Source organism: Lepidochelys kempii, chromosome 3, assembly GCF_965140285.1.
Source record: "Lepidochelys kempii isolate rLepKem1 chromosome 3, rLepKem1.hap1, whole genome shotgun sequence".
Taxonomy (NCBI): Eukaryota; Metazoa; Chordata; order Testudines; family Cheloniidae; genus Lepidochelys; species Lepidochelys kempii.
Window position 1 is genome coordinate 185,984,753 of NC_136382.1, and position 19,101 is coordinate 186,003,853.

A 19,101-nucleotide genomic window follows, 5' to 3' on the forward strand; every position below is an offset into this window, starting at 1 on the left:
GGTAAGTACTTTTGTGCTATTACCTCCTTCTCTCTAGGGACACACCATAGCATAGCACACTGTATTGGAGAGTCTCATATCTGGTGTTTTAGGTATAGCCCCTGCTCCTGGAGTCCTTTAAATTTGTGAGATTCTCAGCTTTAGTTAAAAAATGGATGTGTGTAGCCCTTATTGCTGCAGAGAAAAGCTAGAAAACATGGACGCTAAAGGGCCAAACCCCAGAAGGCAAATAAAAAGACCCCAAGTTTTTATTTTTTAAAACCTCATGATTTGTCAGCCAATCTCAGGCTTTCTGGGTGTCTGGGTCACGCTGTGTTTGAAGGCTTGAGGTTGGCAAACCTTGTAATATTTCCATTGGAAATAGCTCAATAGGCAGGTCTTTAAACAGAGGGGAGCAGGGGTGGAAGGCAGCCAAGGAAAATTTAGTTAGAAATAGTGAGGGTGTGTGTGTGTAAGCAGAGACTGTTCCCACTGTGGGGGAAGGGGGAGAAAGGTAGGAGTGAGGGGATGTAGGGAGGGGAGTGGCGGACCCAAAGGTTGAGGCAATAGAGGGCGAGAAGCTTGACAGCAGGAAGGGAAAGAAGAGGATGGGGAAACTGTACGTGAGCAATGGCGCAGACAGGGTGCCCGGCGCCGCAGGACACTCCCCCACCTTGGCCGTTGCTCCGCAGCCCATTTGTTTCCCCTCAGCCGCAGTTTCTGACAGCTGCAGCCATCACCCAAAGCCACCAAGCTGCATATCCAACGCCACAGCAACCACTAGGGGACGGGGCGGGGTCCTAGTCGCGTTGCACCTTGGGACTTGTAGGCGCTCACAGACTCTACCCTGCCCGGCGAGGCGACTCAAAGGCGCGGGTGAAACTCCAATCCCCATGATCCACTTTGAGAGGCTGCCAAGCAGGTTCCGCGAGGAGCAGGCTCAGCTGTGGGCGTTGGGGTTTCCAACCGAACCTCTCCGATTCTCCAAAGCCGCTTACGCCAACTCACTAACCTTCCCGCCCACATTGAGTGAGGCGCCAGGGCTGCCTAGGAAACATGCCTGGCCGTGTGCGCTGGAGACTGAGCCCCGGGAGGGGGAAGGAGGGGACGCCGGTCAGCCAGCCAGCCAGCCAAGGGAGTGCCATTCTCCTCTCCGCGCTGCCTGGGTGAGCTGTACTCGCCTCTGTCGCCACTCGCCTCGGAGCACATGAACCAGGCTGCGGAGAAGAGCGCTGCTGCCAGGTGGGTGACAGATAGCGACCGCTTGGGCGCGCTGCTTTAGCTGTGGGCTTTTTTGTCAGGTCACATCCCCCCACTACCACTCCCTAGTGGGGCACGGTGCCCTGTGTTATACCTCCTCCCCCCACACCGAGGAGCATTGCTTTGGCTGTGGGGTTAGTAGTATCCGTTCGCTTCCCTGGGGCACGGTGCCCTGCGTTATTCCCTCTCCCCCCCCCCCGCCCCAGACAGAGGGGATCGTTGCTTTGGCTGTGGGGTTAGTATCCATTCTCCCCTCTCAGGCACGATGCCCTGCGTTATTCCCGCCCCCCCCCCCCCGCCCCAGACAGAGGGGATCGTTGCTTTGGCTGTGGGGTTAGTATCCATTCTCCCCTCTCAGGCACGATGCCCTGCGTTATTCCCGCCCCCCCCCCCCGCCCCAGACAGAGGGGATCGTTGCTTTGGCTGTGGGGTTAGTATCCATTCTCCCCTCTCAGGCACGATGCCCTGCGTTATTCCCTCTCCCCCCCCCGCCCCAGACAGAGGGGATCGTTGCTTTGGCTGTGGGGTTAGTATCCATTCTCCCCTCTCAGGCACGATGCCCTGCGTTATTCCCGCCCCCCCCCCCCGCCCCAGACAGAGGGGATCGTTGCTTTGGCTGTGGGGTTAGTATCCATTCTCCCCTCTCAGGCACGATGCCCTGCGTTATTCCCTCTCCCCCCCCCGCCCCAGACAGAGGGGATCGTTGCTTTGGCTGTGGGGTTAGTATCCATTCTCCCCTCTCAGGCACGATGCCCTGCGTTATTCCCGCCCCCCCCCCCGGAGATCATTGCTCTGGCTGTGGGTGTTCGTATCCGTTCATCCCTGTGGGAACATTTCTCTGGCTGGGGGTATTCGTGTCAGATTACCTCCTGTGCAGGATGATGCCCCGTTTTACTCCTATGGGGAATATTGCTCAGCATGTGACATGAAGTTTAAAGCTCTCCAGTCCAGTCCCCTCTGTGGAGTGTTGCTCTGGGGGACAGCGCCGGGTTATACCACCACCATGGACTATTGTTTTGAGTGTGATGACGGATTATATTCCTTGTGTGGAGTATATCTTTGTGTGTGATGCCAGATTTTACCCGAAAGGTCGTATTGCTTTCAGTGTGGATTCATTGATAGTAGGTTATGTACTAAGTGGGGAATATTGCTTATGTGTTTGGGGGAGGCACCACTGAGGAATACTGCTGTGGTTGTGAGGTACAGTTTATATTAACCGATACCAATACACTCTGGGTTAGTTTGTTAATATAAGGTTAAATGGAGGATAATGAATATGGTTAGAGGCATATTCTGTGGAAAATGCATGGTTTAGCCTTTTGCTGGTTAGCTTATTCCTATCCTCCCTTCCATCTAGTACTGAACAGTGTTATCTGCATGAGTCTTTGCTTTTCTTCTTCTCTGATTCAGAAATCTCTCTCTGACGTTTGTGACTGGCTTTTTGGTGAATGAGTGTGGTGTGAGGTGAATGTTACAAAGGATGTGGAGAAACCACACAGAAAGGATACGAACTAAAAATTTAATTCCGGCTTTAGGGTAAGGAAAAGGAAATCATGAAAATATGTGTTGGCGCAGGGAAAAAATTGTTATTCCAAAACATGGTAGTAAACATTTTTTTAAAAATGCTTTCTTGACTTGATGGTAAATTGAAATGTTTTGGTGGCTGCAAAATGGACAGTGTTTGAATTAAATTGTTGTTTTAGACTCCGAGAGAGCTATTTTTTTAGGACGGAGCGGGGAAGAGGTCATCTTGTTTGGATGTATTATGTTATTTCTGTTTCTCTTGAACATTATCCTGTATGCAGATTGACAATTGCAAATGAATTATGGTGGAAAATCTGAGAAGAATTCCGTATAACTCGCTTAGAACTGACAGAATAAATTCAGATTTATTGCTGGAAAACCCTTACACTTTGCATTTTAAGTTCACGTTTATTTTACATTTAAAATATACTTTTTTCCCTTTTTTATTTTCAGTTTAAATCTACAGACATAAATTTTAAAAGGGAAAAATCCAGAAAGCCTCTTTTTGCAGGAAGACAAGAAAGTGCATTAGAGGAGACACAGCCCGGACTCTTCTCCAGGTGGTGGTGACATACAGAAGTTACTTTGCCTTTGGAAAGAAAAGACCTGTGTGACATTAATTTACGTGTATGTGCATTATCCCCCTTCCTCGCCCCAGAAGTTGTCTGGGCTGCAAAGCAGCGGGGAGGCTGCAGCTGCTTGTCTCGGGCAACAGAAGATTATGGTGCCAGCACAATAGTAGCAGCCGCGGCAGGAACAGCAGCAGCAGCAGAGCTGGTCCGTGAATGTGTGTTCTGATTAAAATCAGCATTGGAAAGTGCAACCTGAAAATTCAGCAGCTAGGCAGGAATTGATAACGTTTAAAAGAGGGAAACATTTTAAGGGGGAAGAGGGAGGGCGGCACTAGGTTTTGTGTGTGCTTGTGGGAGTGGGGATTGATTATCATGGCGGATCGGACAGCTCCTAGATGCCAGCTACGTCTGGAATGGGTTTACGGGTACAGGGGTCACCAGTGCCGCAACAACCTGTACTACACGGCAGGCAAGGAGGTGGTTTACTTCGTGGCTGGAGTCGGGGTGATTTATAACACCAGAGAGCACACCCAGAAGTTCTTCTTGGGACACAACGATGATATTATCAGGTAAGGGGGGGGGCAGACGGTGTGTGTGTGTGGGTTAATAGGGAGGGGCGGGGAGAGGAGAACTAGTAAATACCTCCTCCTCTACTCACCTCTGAGCATGTTTCTTTAATTTTAGGGAGAAGCACAGGTTGTCATCAAAGGCCTGGGTGAAATCTAGATCTGTCTGGATCCTGCTGATCTTTTTTGTATTGAAGCCCCCAAATTGGAACTCAGAATAGAAAATGAGTTTAGCCTCTCCTATTGCACCACAAACAAACAAACAAAAAACACCACCACCACAACAAGAAAAATCAAAAAAGTTTAGTGCAAAAACTTTACTGCAAAAGCCCTGCCAATTTTCAGACCACAGTCCCTTAATGATGATGTCTAAATAGAGAATATGCTGTAGATGCTACTCTTACAGCAATAAAATCTGGACTCCAGACATCCCAGTTCAACAGTATCACAAATGCACCTGAATCCTGCCATTTTTTGGTTCCCACACTGCCAATTCCACTTCAACAAAGAACAAGTTTAGTTGCTCATGCCCCAGGAAAATTGTGTGCCAGTGCATTCTGTTCAACAGAACTACAAAAGTCCAGATTCAACACCTGAATCCTGAATTAAGCCAAGTTTTCATCTCAGTCTCTCAAATTCTACTGCCTAAATAGAGAACATGTTTAGCCATGCCTGCTGTACCTTAAGATGTGCCCTAGCATTGCAAAAATTTGGATTCAGTTTCTGGGTTCAGCTGGATTCTGCCAAATTTTGTTCACAAACACAGAAATTGTATCAACAAAACAGAGAACAAATTTTGCTTCGACTATTCCACCAGAGAAATCTGGACCCCAGTACAAAAAAGCTGCATGGACTGCTGAAGCCAGTTAACTGTTGGCCACCTACCATTTTTTTTACCACCTAAATTTAGTATAGATGAAACTTCTCCTACTCAAGCAGAGTAATCTGGAATTCAGAATAGTACATGATGAATCATGGTGCAACAGTGCTGCAGAAAACACATATCCAGCAGTTGAATGTAGGGGTGTCCATCTAGGTTTTGCCACTGAATATGCAAATACTGCAATTGTCAGATAACCATACTGGAATCATAGCTTACAGAAATCCATCTACCTTATACAACATGATGTCTTTCACTACCACATACATATGTTAGTTGGCTCATTTACCTCCCTCTTTTCATTGGGTGCACTTACAAAGTTCATTCTGGTTTTAAAGGTATTCCCAATCCATGCGACATTCTTTATTTAAATTTTATTTCTTGAAATGCTACTACCTCTAAAACCAGAATGAACTTTTTAAAAGTACCCATGGTAGTTCATTAAATGCCTGGTACCTCCCTTTTATATTGCTGGTCATTTATTTATTCCTTAGAAGCTAGAAAGTATAATAATTAAGGTCCATATTTAGCAATGTATATATGAGTTTTATTTTAATACACTCATTCAAAGCTTTGATTTTGTTTCATTTCCATCTGCTAAGGAAATAGTGTCCTGATGATTACTATTGTATAAATTGTATGGCTGGTCATTTATGGAACATTTCTGAGGATTGTTTCCAGTACACTGCATATGTACTAAATTTTGATGATAAAACAGGGGGAGGGTATGTAGGTGTTAAGCATTGGCATTTTGACACTACATGCTAGTTTTATTCTAATTGTAAAGGATAGTAGTATGCAAATCAGTTATTTAAATCAAAAAGCTGTTTGAGGACTAGTCCTGTGGTTAGCGTAATATGCTGGGATTTGAAACTACAGTTCAATTCCTGAGCTGTTAGGGCTGATAATTCTGCTGAGTCAGCATGTTCCACTCCTGGAGGTGGCAGGAGTATTTTGCATTGCTCAAAATGAGTGCTCTGTTGCCAAGTAAATAGCAGCATCAATGGGATCCAAATAGGCGTTCCATGTATCTCTTCATAGCCAAGGAAGGTTGCTGGGATGTGGGGCTTAGGAAAAGACAAGTCTTCTGCTGATAGAATATTTTTCTTTTTGCATTTGTAATACTTGATGCCTTTATTCCTTTGGTACATTTTGTGATTCTCATTAATAGAGAATTCAGGCACAGCATCCAATATAGCCACTTTTTAGCTGGATGTTCACTGGTATGATAAGCAGTGAAGTGCTTAATAAATGTTAACATTTAAATTGTCACAGTTAGGTGTCAGAGCCAACATCTTATTGAGATGAATGGGCAATAGTTCTTCAGTATTTCCATTGGTGCTATTGTTTTACTTCTTCTATGTCCAGACTCATGACAACAGTGCATAAATTTGCAATATGAAAGTTCATTGTAACTAAAGGGGTTTGTAACTTTTTTTTTTTAATTAAAATGAAACTTTACACTTTGGAAAATACTGCAGAATCAGTATGAAGGCCTTGAATGTGTGGTTTTTCTGCCTCCATAGGTTCCTATTGGCTCCATTTGTAGCAAAAGCTTTCAGGGATGTACTGTTTTTATGAGAGTTGATGAACCCTATAAAAACATTTATAGAGATTGAGAGTTACCATCCCACTTTGCAGTGTTTTACCAAAGTCATGGGCATCAATGTTTTTCCATAATGAAAAGGTCACATGTTAAAAAAAAAATTAATTGTACTTTCACTAGTTCACAAATTGCCCTGTCTTTGGCTTTGTGTCAACATCATGCAGTGGATATAGTTCCTTTTTGGCTAAGTTAAACAAGAGCCTCTTAAATTACACTTAGAGTTCAGATTGGAGGTGGGGAAAAGTAGTGATACTTTTCCAAGATCCAGCCCTCCCCCCAAATCAATTTCTGTGCACTTGAGACACCACTCTTGGTGGAATGTCTAGATGTTCAAAATATGATCATGTGGGCTCTGCTATGGTCTTTCTTCACAGAGGGAGGGAAATAAATGGTGATATTCTCTCAAGCACCATCTACTTCTGATGGAAAAATGAGATGTCAATCACAGTAGATTGTGCTGTCTTCATAATACAATTCTCCATCTCCTTTATATGCTTTGATCAGCTGTGAAATAATTAATGATGTTCATATTTAAATTATTATTGTTGTGAGTGTGAGCCATCACATCATTGTGGTGAATAGGGGCAGTTCACACCTCACAGGACTATTGTTACAGTCTCTCTGAAGATTCAGGCAGACATAGAATCATAGACATCAGTCATAGACATCAATTACATTTGTGCTTTTTATGGTTTTCTTCATAATCAGAGGGTTTGAGATTTACTTTTTTTTTTAAATTAAAACATAAATTCCGGAGCACAAGATACTACCACTGTGTGGCTGGCTAAGGGTACAGCATATTGCTACCTATGCACCAAAACCTTACACACATGACTTACTCCCATTGAGTTCAAAGTTACTCACATGTGTAAGTTTTTTCAGAATTGGGCCGGTTGTGAGCTGAATTCAGGATGAGTTGTAACACTAATCCATTCAGATGTTAGGGTCATCATCTGGTTTGAGTAAAGTGAAACTGTGGGTTTGAAGCGGACAAGTTATAGTGAACGGCAAACAAAGTAAATACAAGTATATGATGGAATAAGTTATGTAACTTCATTATTTTAAGACTTCTTCCCACAAAATGCTCCTTCTCATTAGAGAAACAACATACACTTTTAGGTCTTAATCTGCAAGTCGATGCACTGGTATGGATCCTCTTTTATGTAATCCCTTTAACTTCAATGGAAGACCACATAAGTGCAAGAGTCTGGGGCCCTAGTTTTGACAGTAACTGAAGTCTTTCAAGAGAACCTCAGTTTTCCTGGCACTTGCATTTTAAATTATTTGTTTAGCAACTAGCATTGTCATCTTTCTTCTATCTTAAATGAAATGTTGAAAGAGGAATTTTATCACTAAATTTGTGATAATATGTTAAAGCTGGAAACGTCTTTAATAATAATGATAATAATAATAATAATAATAATGATACCTAACTTTTAGCTAGAGCTTTTCATCATTAGATTCTAAAGGAGGTAAATATAATTATCCCCATTTTACAGATGTTGAAACTGAGGTATAGGGAGGTGAAATGAGTTGCTCATTGTCACTTAGTAGGCAAGTGGCTGGTGTCCCAGGTTAGTGCTGTACTCTTAGGCCATGCTGTCTCTCTTTCTTTAGTCTGAAGGTGTCCAGAATAGTAAATTTCTGCAGTCTGTGTATACCAAAAAGAAGTTTACCGTGGGAAATAGTTAAAATATATTAATTTCATCAGTTTAGATTTTTTTCTGTATAGTTTTTAAATGCAATTGATAATTTGATTATTTTTTAAATTGGTGCAATGTCTGAAATTGCATAGTTAGTCTGTAAACACAGTACTTAATATTTTGGGTTCTAATTGGTCAAATTCATCTCTAGGGTAACTCCATTGTCTGATCTCATAGTTTACATTCCACAACAAAATACAGTCTTCTGAAACTTGGAGAAAAATTGCCAGTGGCAGAAACATAGTCAGAATTTTGGGATTTCTAGATCTAAACTACATTTCCAAGAATTTCTACAGTATTTAACAGTTTCTTAATAGCTTTGAAGTTATTAGAGGTTTTTAGAAATCACACTGGTTTTGTTGTTTCTGCAGTTCTTAAAACACAGTATGACTCGTAACTGTGTTTGCCTTGACTGATCTGTTGAATACCTAAATAATATAATTTTATACATCTACAAGACCACATTTGTATTCTAGCTGGGAAAAAAATAACTCAGCTGTGAGGCAGGAAACCACAAATCACACCACATTTATTATAGGTTTTTTATAGTAATCTTTGCCTCTGGATATTAACTAGAAAGCCAACCTGCTAACCTCTGGTAACAAACCATGTTATTTATGTGAGAGAGACTGCAACTTAATAATAATGTGGGATTTGTCAGAACAAGTCTGTAAGTACTATGGTATATGTGTTCCACTGTGCTGACATGCTAGGAGGTTAAGATACATTGCAAAATATTGACGTGCCACCGGTGATGGGTTGAGTGAGTAGATGGAGGTTTGGTTTATTTCTTACAGTAATCATTTCAGAAGATAGAAAACATAGAGAATGACTACACATTTTTGCCAGGTTGATAGAGTTGTGAAAAAGAAATGTGATGCTTGAATCAATGCCACTTGTTCCTGGGGATATTATATATTACTGTAGAGAAAAAAAATGAAGACAAAGTCATGGTCATCAACCACCTGGAGTTAAACCATTTTTGTTTCAGTGGATAAAGTACAATATTTTAAAAATTGTGTATTGTAATAATGTTATGTTTACATGGAGTCTCTTATGCCCAAAGATTCTAAAGTACTTAACAAACTTTACATACAGTTATTGTTTTTTATAATGGTACCTGTTGGCGAATGTTCATCACACAATGATAACCAAACTATTACAGTTATTTGCTATGCTACCCGCAGGAAAAACTGACCTGTAGTTTATGGTGACTTTAATAGCAACCAATGCACATAGAGCACCACTGAAATGCAACTTGCTTTGGGGTAGGCAAGTGGTACCAATAGGTACAGCTCATTGAATAATAGCAGTAATTCCTTGTTACAGTTTTAATGGTAACCCCCAAACTGTTTCAGTTCAAAAGAAAAGACTTAGGAAGAACAATAATAGAATACCATTTATTTAAATATTTTTGGATGTTTTCTACATTGTCAAATATATGGATTTCAATTACAACACACAATACAAAGTGTACAGTGTTCACTTTGTATTTATTTTTGATTACAAGTATTTGCACTGTAAAAAAACAGAAATAGTATTTTTCAATTCACCTAATACAAGTACTGCAGTGCAGTCTCTTTATCATGAAAGTTGAACTTACAAATGTAGAATTACATACAAAAAACTGCATTCAAAAATAAAAAATGTAAAATTTTAGAGCCTGTTAAGCCAGTCACTCAGACAAACAAGTTTGTTTGAATTTGCAGGAGATAATACTGCCCGGTTCTTGTTTATGTCACATGACAGTCAGAACAGGCGTTCTCATGGCGCTGTTGTAGCCGAAATCACAAGGTATTTATGTGCCAGATGCACTAAAGATTCATATGTCCTTTCATGCTTCAACCACCATTCCAGGGGACATGCGTCCATGCTGATGATGGGTTCTGTTCGATAAGAATCCAAAGCAGTGCGGACCGACACATGTTTATTTTCATTATCTAAGTCAGATGCCACCAGTACAAGGTTGATTTTCTTTTTTGGTGGTTCGAGTTCTGTAGTTTCTGCATTGTAGTGTTGCTCTTTTAGGACTTCTGAAAGCATGCTCCATACCTCATCCCTCTCAGATTTTGGAAGGCACTTCAGATTCTTAAACCGTGGTTCGAGAGCTGTAGCTATCTTTAGAAATCTTACATTGGTACCTTCTTTGCGTTTTGTCAAATCTGCAGAGAAAGTGTTCTTAAAATGAACAAGATGTGCTGAGTCATCATCTGAGCCTGCTGTAACATGAAATATATGGCAGAATGCTAGTAAAACAGAGCAGGGGACATACAATTCTGCCCCAAGGAGTTCAGTCACAAATTTAATTAACACATTATTTTTTTAACGAACATCATCAACATGGAAGAATGTCCTCTGGAATGATGACTGAAGTATGAAGTTGGCATGTTTAGCATATCTGGCACATAAATACCTTGTAATGCTGGCTACGAAGTGCCATGCAAATACCTGTTCTCACTTTCTGGTGACATTTGTGGCAAATTGCCGGCATTACTTTGATGGGTCTCGCGCTCTCTCTTCTTGGGGAGGGTTCAGGGCACCATTTCTTGCCCCTGAACTGGGGTATTAACTGCCCCACTAGTGTCCTGGAGGAGGGGAGTGAAGAGGGAGGGACCTGGGCCTACCCTGTACTCCAGGTCCCTGCCCAGGGGCGTAGGGATAGCAGTAAACCGCTTGAACTAGCGGTACCTTCCCCTGGACTACTTCCCTCTCCTGCCCTTCAGCTTGTGGGGCTTCCTGCCCTCCCTCTGCACAAACCAGGTGTCCCTTTACCTAGGGTCTTGGTCTTCTTAGCCCACCACAGCACTTCTCCAAACTCTCCTGTGCTTCCCTCCAAACCGCTCTCTGCTCCAACACCAATCCACTCAGCTTCAATCCTTCCCCGTCTGATTGAAGCAGGGGTTTTTTTATCAGTGACTGGCTTCAGGTGCGCTTATTGGTTTCAGGTGCTTTAATTAATCTATAGCAAACTTTTTTCCCTCTATAGGGAATAAGGCTCCCTTCTAACACTCTCCTGCTGCAACATGAGGGAAACCCTGGCGCACGTATATTTAGATTGTGCCAGATTGCAGCCCCTTTTCCGGCTCCTCACGAATATTTTATTACGCTTTTGGCTCCACTTTTCCCCTCACCTTTTTATTTACATACTCCCCATCCGTGGCCCCACAAAATCGCGAGATCTCCTGGTTAACCTCCTCCTAGCCCTAGCTAAAACAGCCATTTATAAAACCAGAGAGGGGAGGTTGGCTAATGAAGCATCCTGCGATTGTAGGGCCATTTTCCGATCCTCAGTACATTCACTTATCCGGGCGGAGTTCCTCTGGGCGGCGTCCACCGACTCCCTTGACGCCTTTAAGGAGCGGTGGGCGCTGTCCGAGGTTCTCTGCTTGGTGACCCCGTCCGGTTCCCTCCGTCTGACCCTTTGATTGAGGGGAAGAGCGAGAGACTCCAGCCCCAGCCATCGCCGCTGTGGATACCATCATCACTGTCACCTAGGAGGGGTCCTATAACACGTGGGTGTAATCCCCCCTCCTACCCCAAACCGCCCACCCCGCAGCCATGCCCATCTTGTCGGGCACTCTCAGGAGAGGAATAATCGGTGACACTGGGTGTGGCACTAGGTAACTCGAGGGGGTGGAAGACCACGAGTGTCGAGGAAGCCCCCCGCTCTGGGCCCAGGCTAGTCTGAACACTTCTCCCTCCTGAAGGCTGCTGTGTTATACCTTCTGTTTGCTCTTGTTTTGTTGCATAGTTTTGCTTATCTCTTTGGTGATTCTTTGTAAGTGTTACACAAATAAAATTCTTTTCTGCTTCCAAAAACAAAAACAAAAAAAAACACTCTCCTGCTGCCCTCGGGCCATGCTGTATCACACATTGTAGATAGGAAGAGGGCAGCATTATTTCCTGTAAATGTAAACAAACTTGCTTGTCTTAGCGATTGGCTAAACAAGAAGTAGGACTGAGTGGACTTGTAGGGTCTGAAGTTTTACATTGTTTTGTTTTTGAGTGCAGTTATGTAGCAAAAAAAAAATCTACATTTGTAAGTTGCACTTTCAGGACAAAGACAATTTTCAATCTTTTGAACAATTTGCTTTTACACACAGCACTTGCCCCTTGGCATGACTGGCAATCACAGAAGGTTGTACAATCATCATCAGTTTAATTCTGCTTCTTGCTAATTCTGGTACAGAGGCTGTTGTGGAAATGGGAAGTGAAAGGATTTAAAAGACAGAAATTTGTTTTTCAATGCTTCATCCTCCCCTCTGTATCTGGGGAAGGGGAGCAATTCCACATTTGTAATATTGGCCTCTTATCCCAGGAAATCCTGAGGCTTTGCAGGATTTTAGCTCTGTTTGTGGTAGCCAGTTTGGATTTACCTGGATTCACCTTTCACCCACCAGGCATCTGTTTACTTACAGATGTATTAACTTCTGCTGTTCTCCCTTGTGTGCAAGGGACCACCTTTTGGAAAGGATGGGTTCTGCGGTCATCTGTGGCAGAAGAGATGGCAGGAGCCAGAGGTGAAAGTAAGCTGGTACGCCCCGGTACGGCGTACCGGCAAGAGCCCATGCGCCGTACTGGGGTGGATTGGCTTCCCCAGGCGGCAATTTAAAGGGCTGGAGCTCCCAGCAGCGGCTCCCAGCAGGGCTCGGGTGGCAATTTAAAGGGCCCAGGGCTTTTGCCTCAGCTACTGACCCTGGCCGTTTAAATAGCCGCTGGAGTGGCAGCAGGGCTCCAGGGATGATTTAAAGAGTCAGGGGCTCTGGTAGCTGCTACCACCCCGGGTCCTTTAAATTGTCCCCGGAGCCCTGGGGTAGCAGTGGCGGGGCTCTGGCGGCTATTTAAAGGGCCCGGGGCAGTAATGGCGGCCGGAGCCCCCGGCCCTTTAAATAGCCACCGCAGCCCTGCCTCCGCTACCCCAGGGCTCCAGCAGGCTCTGGGGACGATTTAAAGGACCCAGGGTGGTAGCGGCAACTGGAGCCCCGGACCCTTTAAATCGCCGCCTGAGCCCTGCTGCTGGAGCCCCGGGGTCGTGGCGGCAATTTAAAGGGCCCGGGGCTCCACTGCAGTAGTGGCGGCTGGGAGCCCCTGGCCCTTTAAATCCTCCCCGGAGCTCCCCACTGCTGCGGGCGGCAGAAAGGACCAGAGCACCTAGCCACTGCGGACAGTGGGGGCCCCACAGCTCCTGGGGGGGCTCCAAGCTGCCATTGATTGGGAGGGGGAGGGGAGCCTGCAGCTCCTGACCATGGTGGGAGGGGGACCCTGGAGCTCTGAGCCCCCTCGGATGGTTGGGGCCCCTGGATCTCCCAGCTGAGCACCCACAGCTGCCCAGTGGCTCCCCATTTTGTCATGGATATTTTTAGTAAAAGTCAGGGACAGGTCACAGGCTTCTGTGAATTTTTCTTTATTGCCCGTGATCTGTCTGTGACTTTTAATAAAAATGTCCGTTACAGAATCTTTGCCTTAATTATCGTTACTAAGTGTGTGGTTCCATGCCTTATTTACTCCCCATCAAAATCCTGATCTGAATGCAGAATTATTTTCTTTATGGATTTTTCTATGGTTTTCGTCACTATAGAATATAATGCTTATATTAATGAATATATTCATTATATATTAATGAATATAATGCTTATATGAATGAATATATTTTTACAAGACCCCTATGAAATACTTTTATCATCTCCATTTTACAAATGGGGAATTGAAGCGCAGAGAGTGTTTAGACTTTATGAAATGCATGTAAGTTGCTTCATGTATTAATTCTACTTATAATGGCTATAAGGTAATACTTGTTTGCTATATAGCAGTAGAATGTACTATGTAACTCACCAAACAAGAAAACTTTATCTAATGCAAAATGTGAAATCCCTGTGAAAGATATTATCTCTTGCCCATCAGAAAGGACTATCAAAACTAAATGGGCTATTGTGGGACATCATAATACAAAGACTTTAATTGCCCCTTCATATATATATGCAGGAGCTATATGCAAAAGGGCTCGTCCCATCAGCTTGATTTCTGGAAGAAGGAAATAAAGACAATGAACAAGAAAATTTTTCATCTCTTTTGCTATTTGGACTCTGACAAGGCCAGAGCTATAAAACAGAAGTAGAGATCCCCAGGGTCAACCTGGATTAGCCCTAAAAGACATTCAGAGCTGGCAGATTACTACAACTATCACTTTTAAAAACCATAAACTGTAACTCATTTGTGTATATAAGTTTTCATGCTTTAACCTTGTAATATCTCTTTCTTTTCTTAAATTTACTACAGTATTGGCTGTAAGTGTTCGTCTTTGGTTTGAGACCTGAGGTACAAATTGACCTCGGGTGAGTGACTGGTCTCTTGGGACTGGAAGCAACCTGAATCTTATGTGATTCTTGCTGTATAGCAACCAAGTATCACTAATTCAATCTTGCCTGGGTGGCACAATAGACTGGACTGCCCTGGGGAACTGTTTGTGACTCCATGATAAATATGCTTCAAAAGTTCACATTTGTTACTGGGTTGGTGAAATTAAATTATAGAGCATACAGCCAGCTGAAAGTATCTGTCCTGCTTTTTGACTGGCTGCCCTTTGGCTGGCACTCATGCTAGTGAACCATTCAAGACCGCATGATGGATGCATTCTCAGCAGCACTGATACTTTTTTAATAGATTCTTACACGCTAAGAATGTTTTTCCTCCCACTTATATCTAATGTTACCACACTTACCATTTCTGTAATGAGACTCCTTTCTGCATTAAAAAAAGCATCAGCATCTGCTTCTGATGGATTTAATGCAGAGTTTGGAATCTATTGACCAGATACATTATTGATTCAAGCTATAACCATCCCAGCCCCCTTCTTCAAAAGTGCTTAAACTCAAAATGTTGAATGACCGGATCATCAAGAAATTGATCATTCTTTTTGTAAGGAGGTGAATGAATAGTTGCAAATGCAATATATACAGCAACAAAATGTACTGTATATGCAAACAAGCATGAACATTTATACATGCCAACTGACTGTTTTTCTTGTCTCCATTGGGGAGCAGGGACTTTCGGCTGTGCTTGATTTGTATTCCTTTACATTAAAAAAAATAGCTTATAAGTAGGGCTGTCAATTAATCACAGTTAACACACACGATTAACTCAAAAAAATTCATCGCGATTAATCACTGTTTTAATTGCACTGTTAAACAATAGAATACCAATTGAAATGTATTCAATATTTTGGATGTTTTTATACATTTTCATATATATTGTTTTCTGTGTTGTAACTGAAATCAAAGTGTATACTATTTTTTGATTACAAATATTTGCATTGTAAAAATGATAAATAAAAGAACTAGTATTTTTTTCAATTTACCTCATACAAGTACTGTAGTGCAATCTTTGTTGTAAAAGTGCAACTTACAAATGTAGAATTATGTACAAAAAAACTGCATCCAAAAATAAAACAATGTAAAATTTTAGAGCCTACAAGTCCACTCAGTCCTACTTCTTGTTCAGCTAATCGCTAAGACAAACAAGTTTGTTTACATTTACAGGAGATAATGCTGCTCTCTCTTCTTATCTACAATGTCACCAGAAAGTGAGAACAGGCATTTGCATGGCACTTTTGAAGTCAGCATTTACGTGCCAGATATGCTAAACATTTGTATGCCTCTTCATGCTTCGGCCACCATTCCAGAGGACATGCTTCCATGCTGATGATGCTCGTTAAAAAAATAATGTGTTAATTAAATTTGTGACTGAACTCCTTGGGGGAGAATTGTATGTCCCCTGCTCTGTTTTGCCTGCATTCTGCCATATATTTCATGTTATAGGAGGCTTGGATGATGACCCAGCACATGTTATTCATTTTAAGAACACTTTCACTGCAGATTTCACAAAATGCAGAGATGGTATCAATGTGAGATTTCTAAAGATAGCTACAACACTTGACCCAAAGTTTAAGAATCTGAAGTGCCTTCCAAAATCTGAAAGGACGAAGTGCAGAGCATGCTTTCAGAAGTCTTAAAAGAGCAACACTCCAATGCGGAAGCTACAGAACCTGAATCACCAATAAAGAAAATCAACCTTGCGCTGGTGGCATCTGACTCAGATAATGAGATTTGGATTCTTATTGAGCAGAACCCATCATCAGCATGGATGCATGTCCCCTGGAATGGTGGTTGAAGCATGAAAGTACATATGAATCTTCAGTGCATCTGGCATGTAAATATCTTGCGATTCTGGCTACATTAGTGCCATAATAATGCCTGTTCTGATTGTCAGGTGACACTGTAAACAGTAACCAGGCAGTATTATCTCCTGCAAATGTAACAAACTTGTTTGTCTGAGCAATTGGCTTAACAAGAAGTAGGACTGAGTGGACTCTAAAAATTTACATTGTTTTATTTTTGAGTGCATTTTTTTGTATATAATTCTACATTTGTAAGTTCAACTTTCATGATAAAGAGATTGCACTACAGTACTTGTATTAGGTGAATTGAAAAATACTATTTCTGTTGTTTTTTTACAGTGCAAATACTTGTAATAAAAATAAATGTAAAGTGAGCACTGTACACTTTATATTCTGTGTTGTAATTGAAATCAATATATTTGAAAATGTAGAAAACACCCAAAAATATTTAAATAAATGGTATTCTATTATTGTTTAATAGTGCGATTAATCACGATTAATATTTTTAACTGTGTGATTAATCTCTATTAATTTTTTTAATCGCTTGACAGCCCTACTTATAACTAATCTAATTTATTCTCCCCCCTTTTTTTTTTGCTAGTAACATGTTGAGCAAAATTCACCCCTGGTGTAACTTCACTGATGTCAGTATTTTATTCTGTCCATGTAGCATATTGTGTTTAAACTTGAAATGAAGAGGCAGAAGAGCAACATCCTGTATTCTAGTGAATTAACATGAGTGTAGTGGTTTTGGAAGCAGAGCAGCACCTGTTGCAATAAAGATTTTTTTAATTGTGGGCTTTGTGGGCAGGAGGTTGCGGAGGGCTACTGAAGCTTTCACTTGGCTTTGGAGGCAAATGTTTGGAAGGTAGTAACTGGAACAGCAGCAGATTCAAAGTGTATTGGGGAGGAGGAAGAGCAAAGAAAGAGATTTTAAGGAAAGAAATAAAAGGTGTGTGAGATTTTAAATCCCAAATCTGGGGGAGGGGTGGTCCGTAATTTTTTTTTAAATACATATACTGTGGAAGAATAGTAATGCCAAAGAAAAGACATCCATTCCTCTCATTTCATTTTGTTTTTAATTTTCAGCTTTTATTTGTTTTTCTTGTCTCAGTTAGTTGATTCATTCTTTTCTTACTAATTTTACCCATTAACAATGCTTAGATCTGTATGTCTGCCTCTCCTTCCCTTACTCTATAGTCAAAGCAATCACACTTATGGAGGTGGGGCTGCTGGGATCAACTGTGTATGCTTGCTTACTATCCCTGCTTTTCTGTTTAGCTGCTATCATTTGCAGACAGTGATGCATCCAGCACTCTAGTTTCAGAACAATGAATGGAAACAGCACAGGAGATTATTGTGAAGCTTTGAGACATCAGAGAAGTACCTCATCCCTCCCTCTTCCAAGTTATAATTTTGGCAGCTTGCTGCTCTGTCTACATAAGGAGCTATTTATTTAAGTTTTATGTTTCACCATTGAAAATATTTCTGGAACTTCCCTCTGGATTGTTACAGACTGTCTACATACCTGTTCACAACTCTAAAATAATCCAATTTATCTTCCATCTAGTAATGTCTCTCCATCTGTCTTCCCTCAGATGTGCTCATGGACTTCCCCCTTACCATTCCATCTTTGTCTCTTTCATAGAATCATAGAATATCAGGGTTGGAAGGGACCTCAGGAGGTCATCTAGTCCAACCCCCTGCTCAGTGCAGGACCAATCCCCAATTTTTGCCCCAGATCCCTAAATGGCCCCCTCAACAATTGAAGTCACAACCCTAGGTTTAGCAGGCCAATGCTCAAACCACTGAGCTATTCCTCCCCTCATGAAAGGGACTCCTAACATTTCACATACCATCCATCTCTGCTACTCACTTCACCATACTTCATTCTTCTCCTGTCTTCTTTATACAGAACTAGCATTTTCATCTTAATGTGGTTCCTGTGATTATTTGAGAATGTTCACAGGAGGCTGGGGAGCTTTGATGTTAATGCAACTAGAATCATATTAGGATAGAAACGCAGGATCTATGCTTGCAGGTGAAAGTTGAAAGGGGAGGCTGATGTATGTTGCTTTCACACTGAGAATTATGCAGTAGAGAATGGTACACTTCGGCTATTGGTGTACAATAGATTTCCTTGACCTGCAGCTGCACTCCAACCTGGAAAAGAAGTCCTGGATAGCTTCTGCTGACCACTCCATGCTCATCAGGACCTTTCATGAGAACAGGGATAATCTGTTTTGCCTGACTTTAAGTGGTCAAATAGACTATTTGTAAGTGCAGCTGGGATAAAATCTGTTGAGACTACATTTCACAGGCTGAATCTCAGAGTTTCAAAAAGAGATGATAAAAATATCTCCCATCAGAATTGTGATCTTTGTGCTACCAAAATTCATGTGTGATCAGGAATCAGACCCTGCGTTGCATAAGAGAAACTGAAGATTTCCTGGACAGACATCAGGATATGCTTCTACAGACACAACGTTCTGAAGATTCAGAGCAGGCTGCACTGTGGGGACAGGAGGACGGTGAAGAAATTTGGCAGCATGTGACCTCCAGAAGAAGAAAGGGGAGCGTCCATGTACCAGCAACGCAGATACAGGTAAGTAATCGTTTTCGTGTTCTCTCCACAGGTACTAATGCGGAGAGTGGACTAGATGATACATCTGAGGGAAGGGAACAGAAGGAGACTCCGCCGATTGGAAGGCATGAGATGCACTTTCCTAGGGTTGGGGGTTCCACGCCCACCACTCCCAAGAGAAGGAGGTGGGTGGTGGTGGTCGGGGACTCTCAGGGGGACTGAGTCATCTATCTGCCGCACCGATCAGGAAAAGT

General features: G+C 42.3%; 1 protein-coding gene across 3 annotated transcripts in view; it reads left to right on the plus strand.

Moving 5' to 3' along the window:
- The first annotated feature begins 943 nt into the window (after positions 1–943).
- EML6 (EMAP like 6) overlaps positions 944–19,101 on the plus strand; it is a 317,359-nt gene continuing 299,201 nt past the window's right edge. For 2 of the 3 annotated variants that reach the window (XM_078852321.1, XM_073339283.1), the window contains exons 1-2: positions 944–1,221; positions 3,217–3,904. In XM_078852321.1, the coding sequence (XP_078708447.1) occupies positions 3,708–3,904 (197 nt within the window). In that variant the 5' untranslated portion in view covers positions 944–1,221; positions 3,217–3,707. Of the gene's footprint in view, positions 1,222–2,669; positions 2,776–3,216; positions 3,905–19,101 lie in introns of those variants that run through there. The other variant, XM_073339272.2, reaches the window with a different exon arrangement.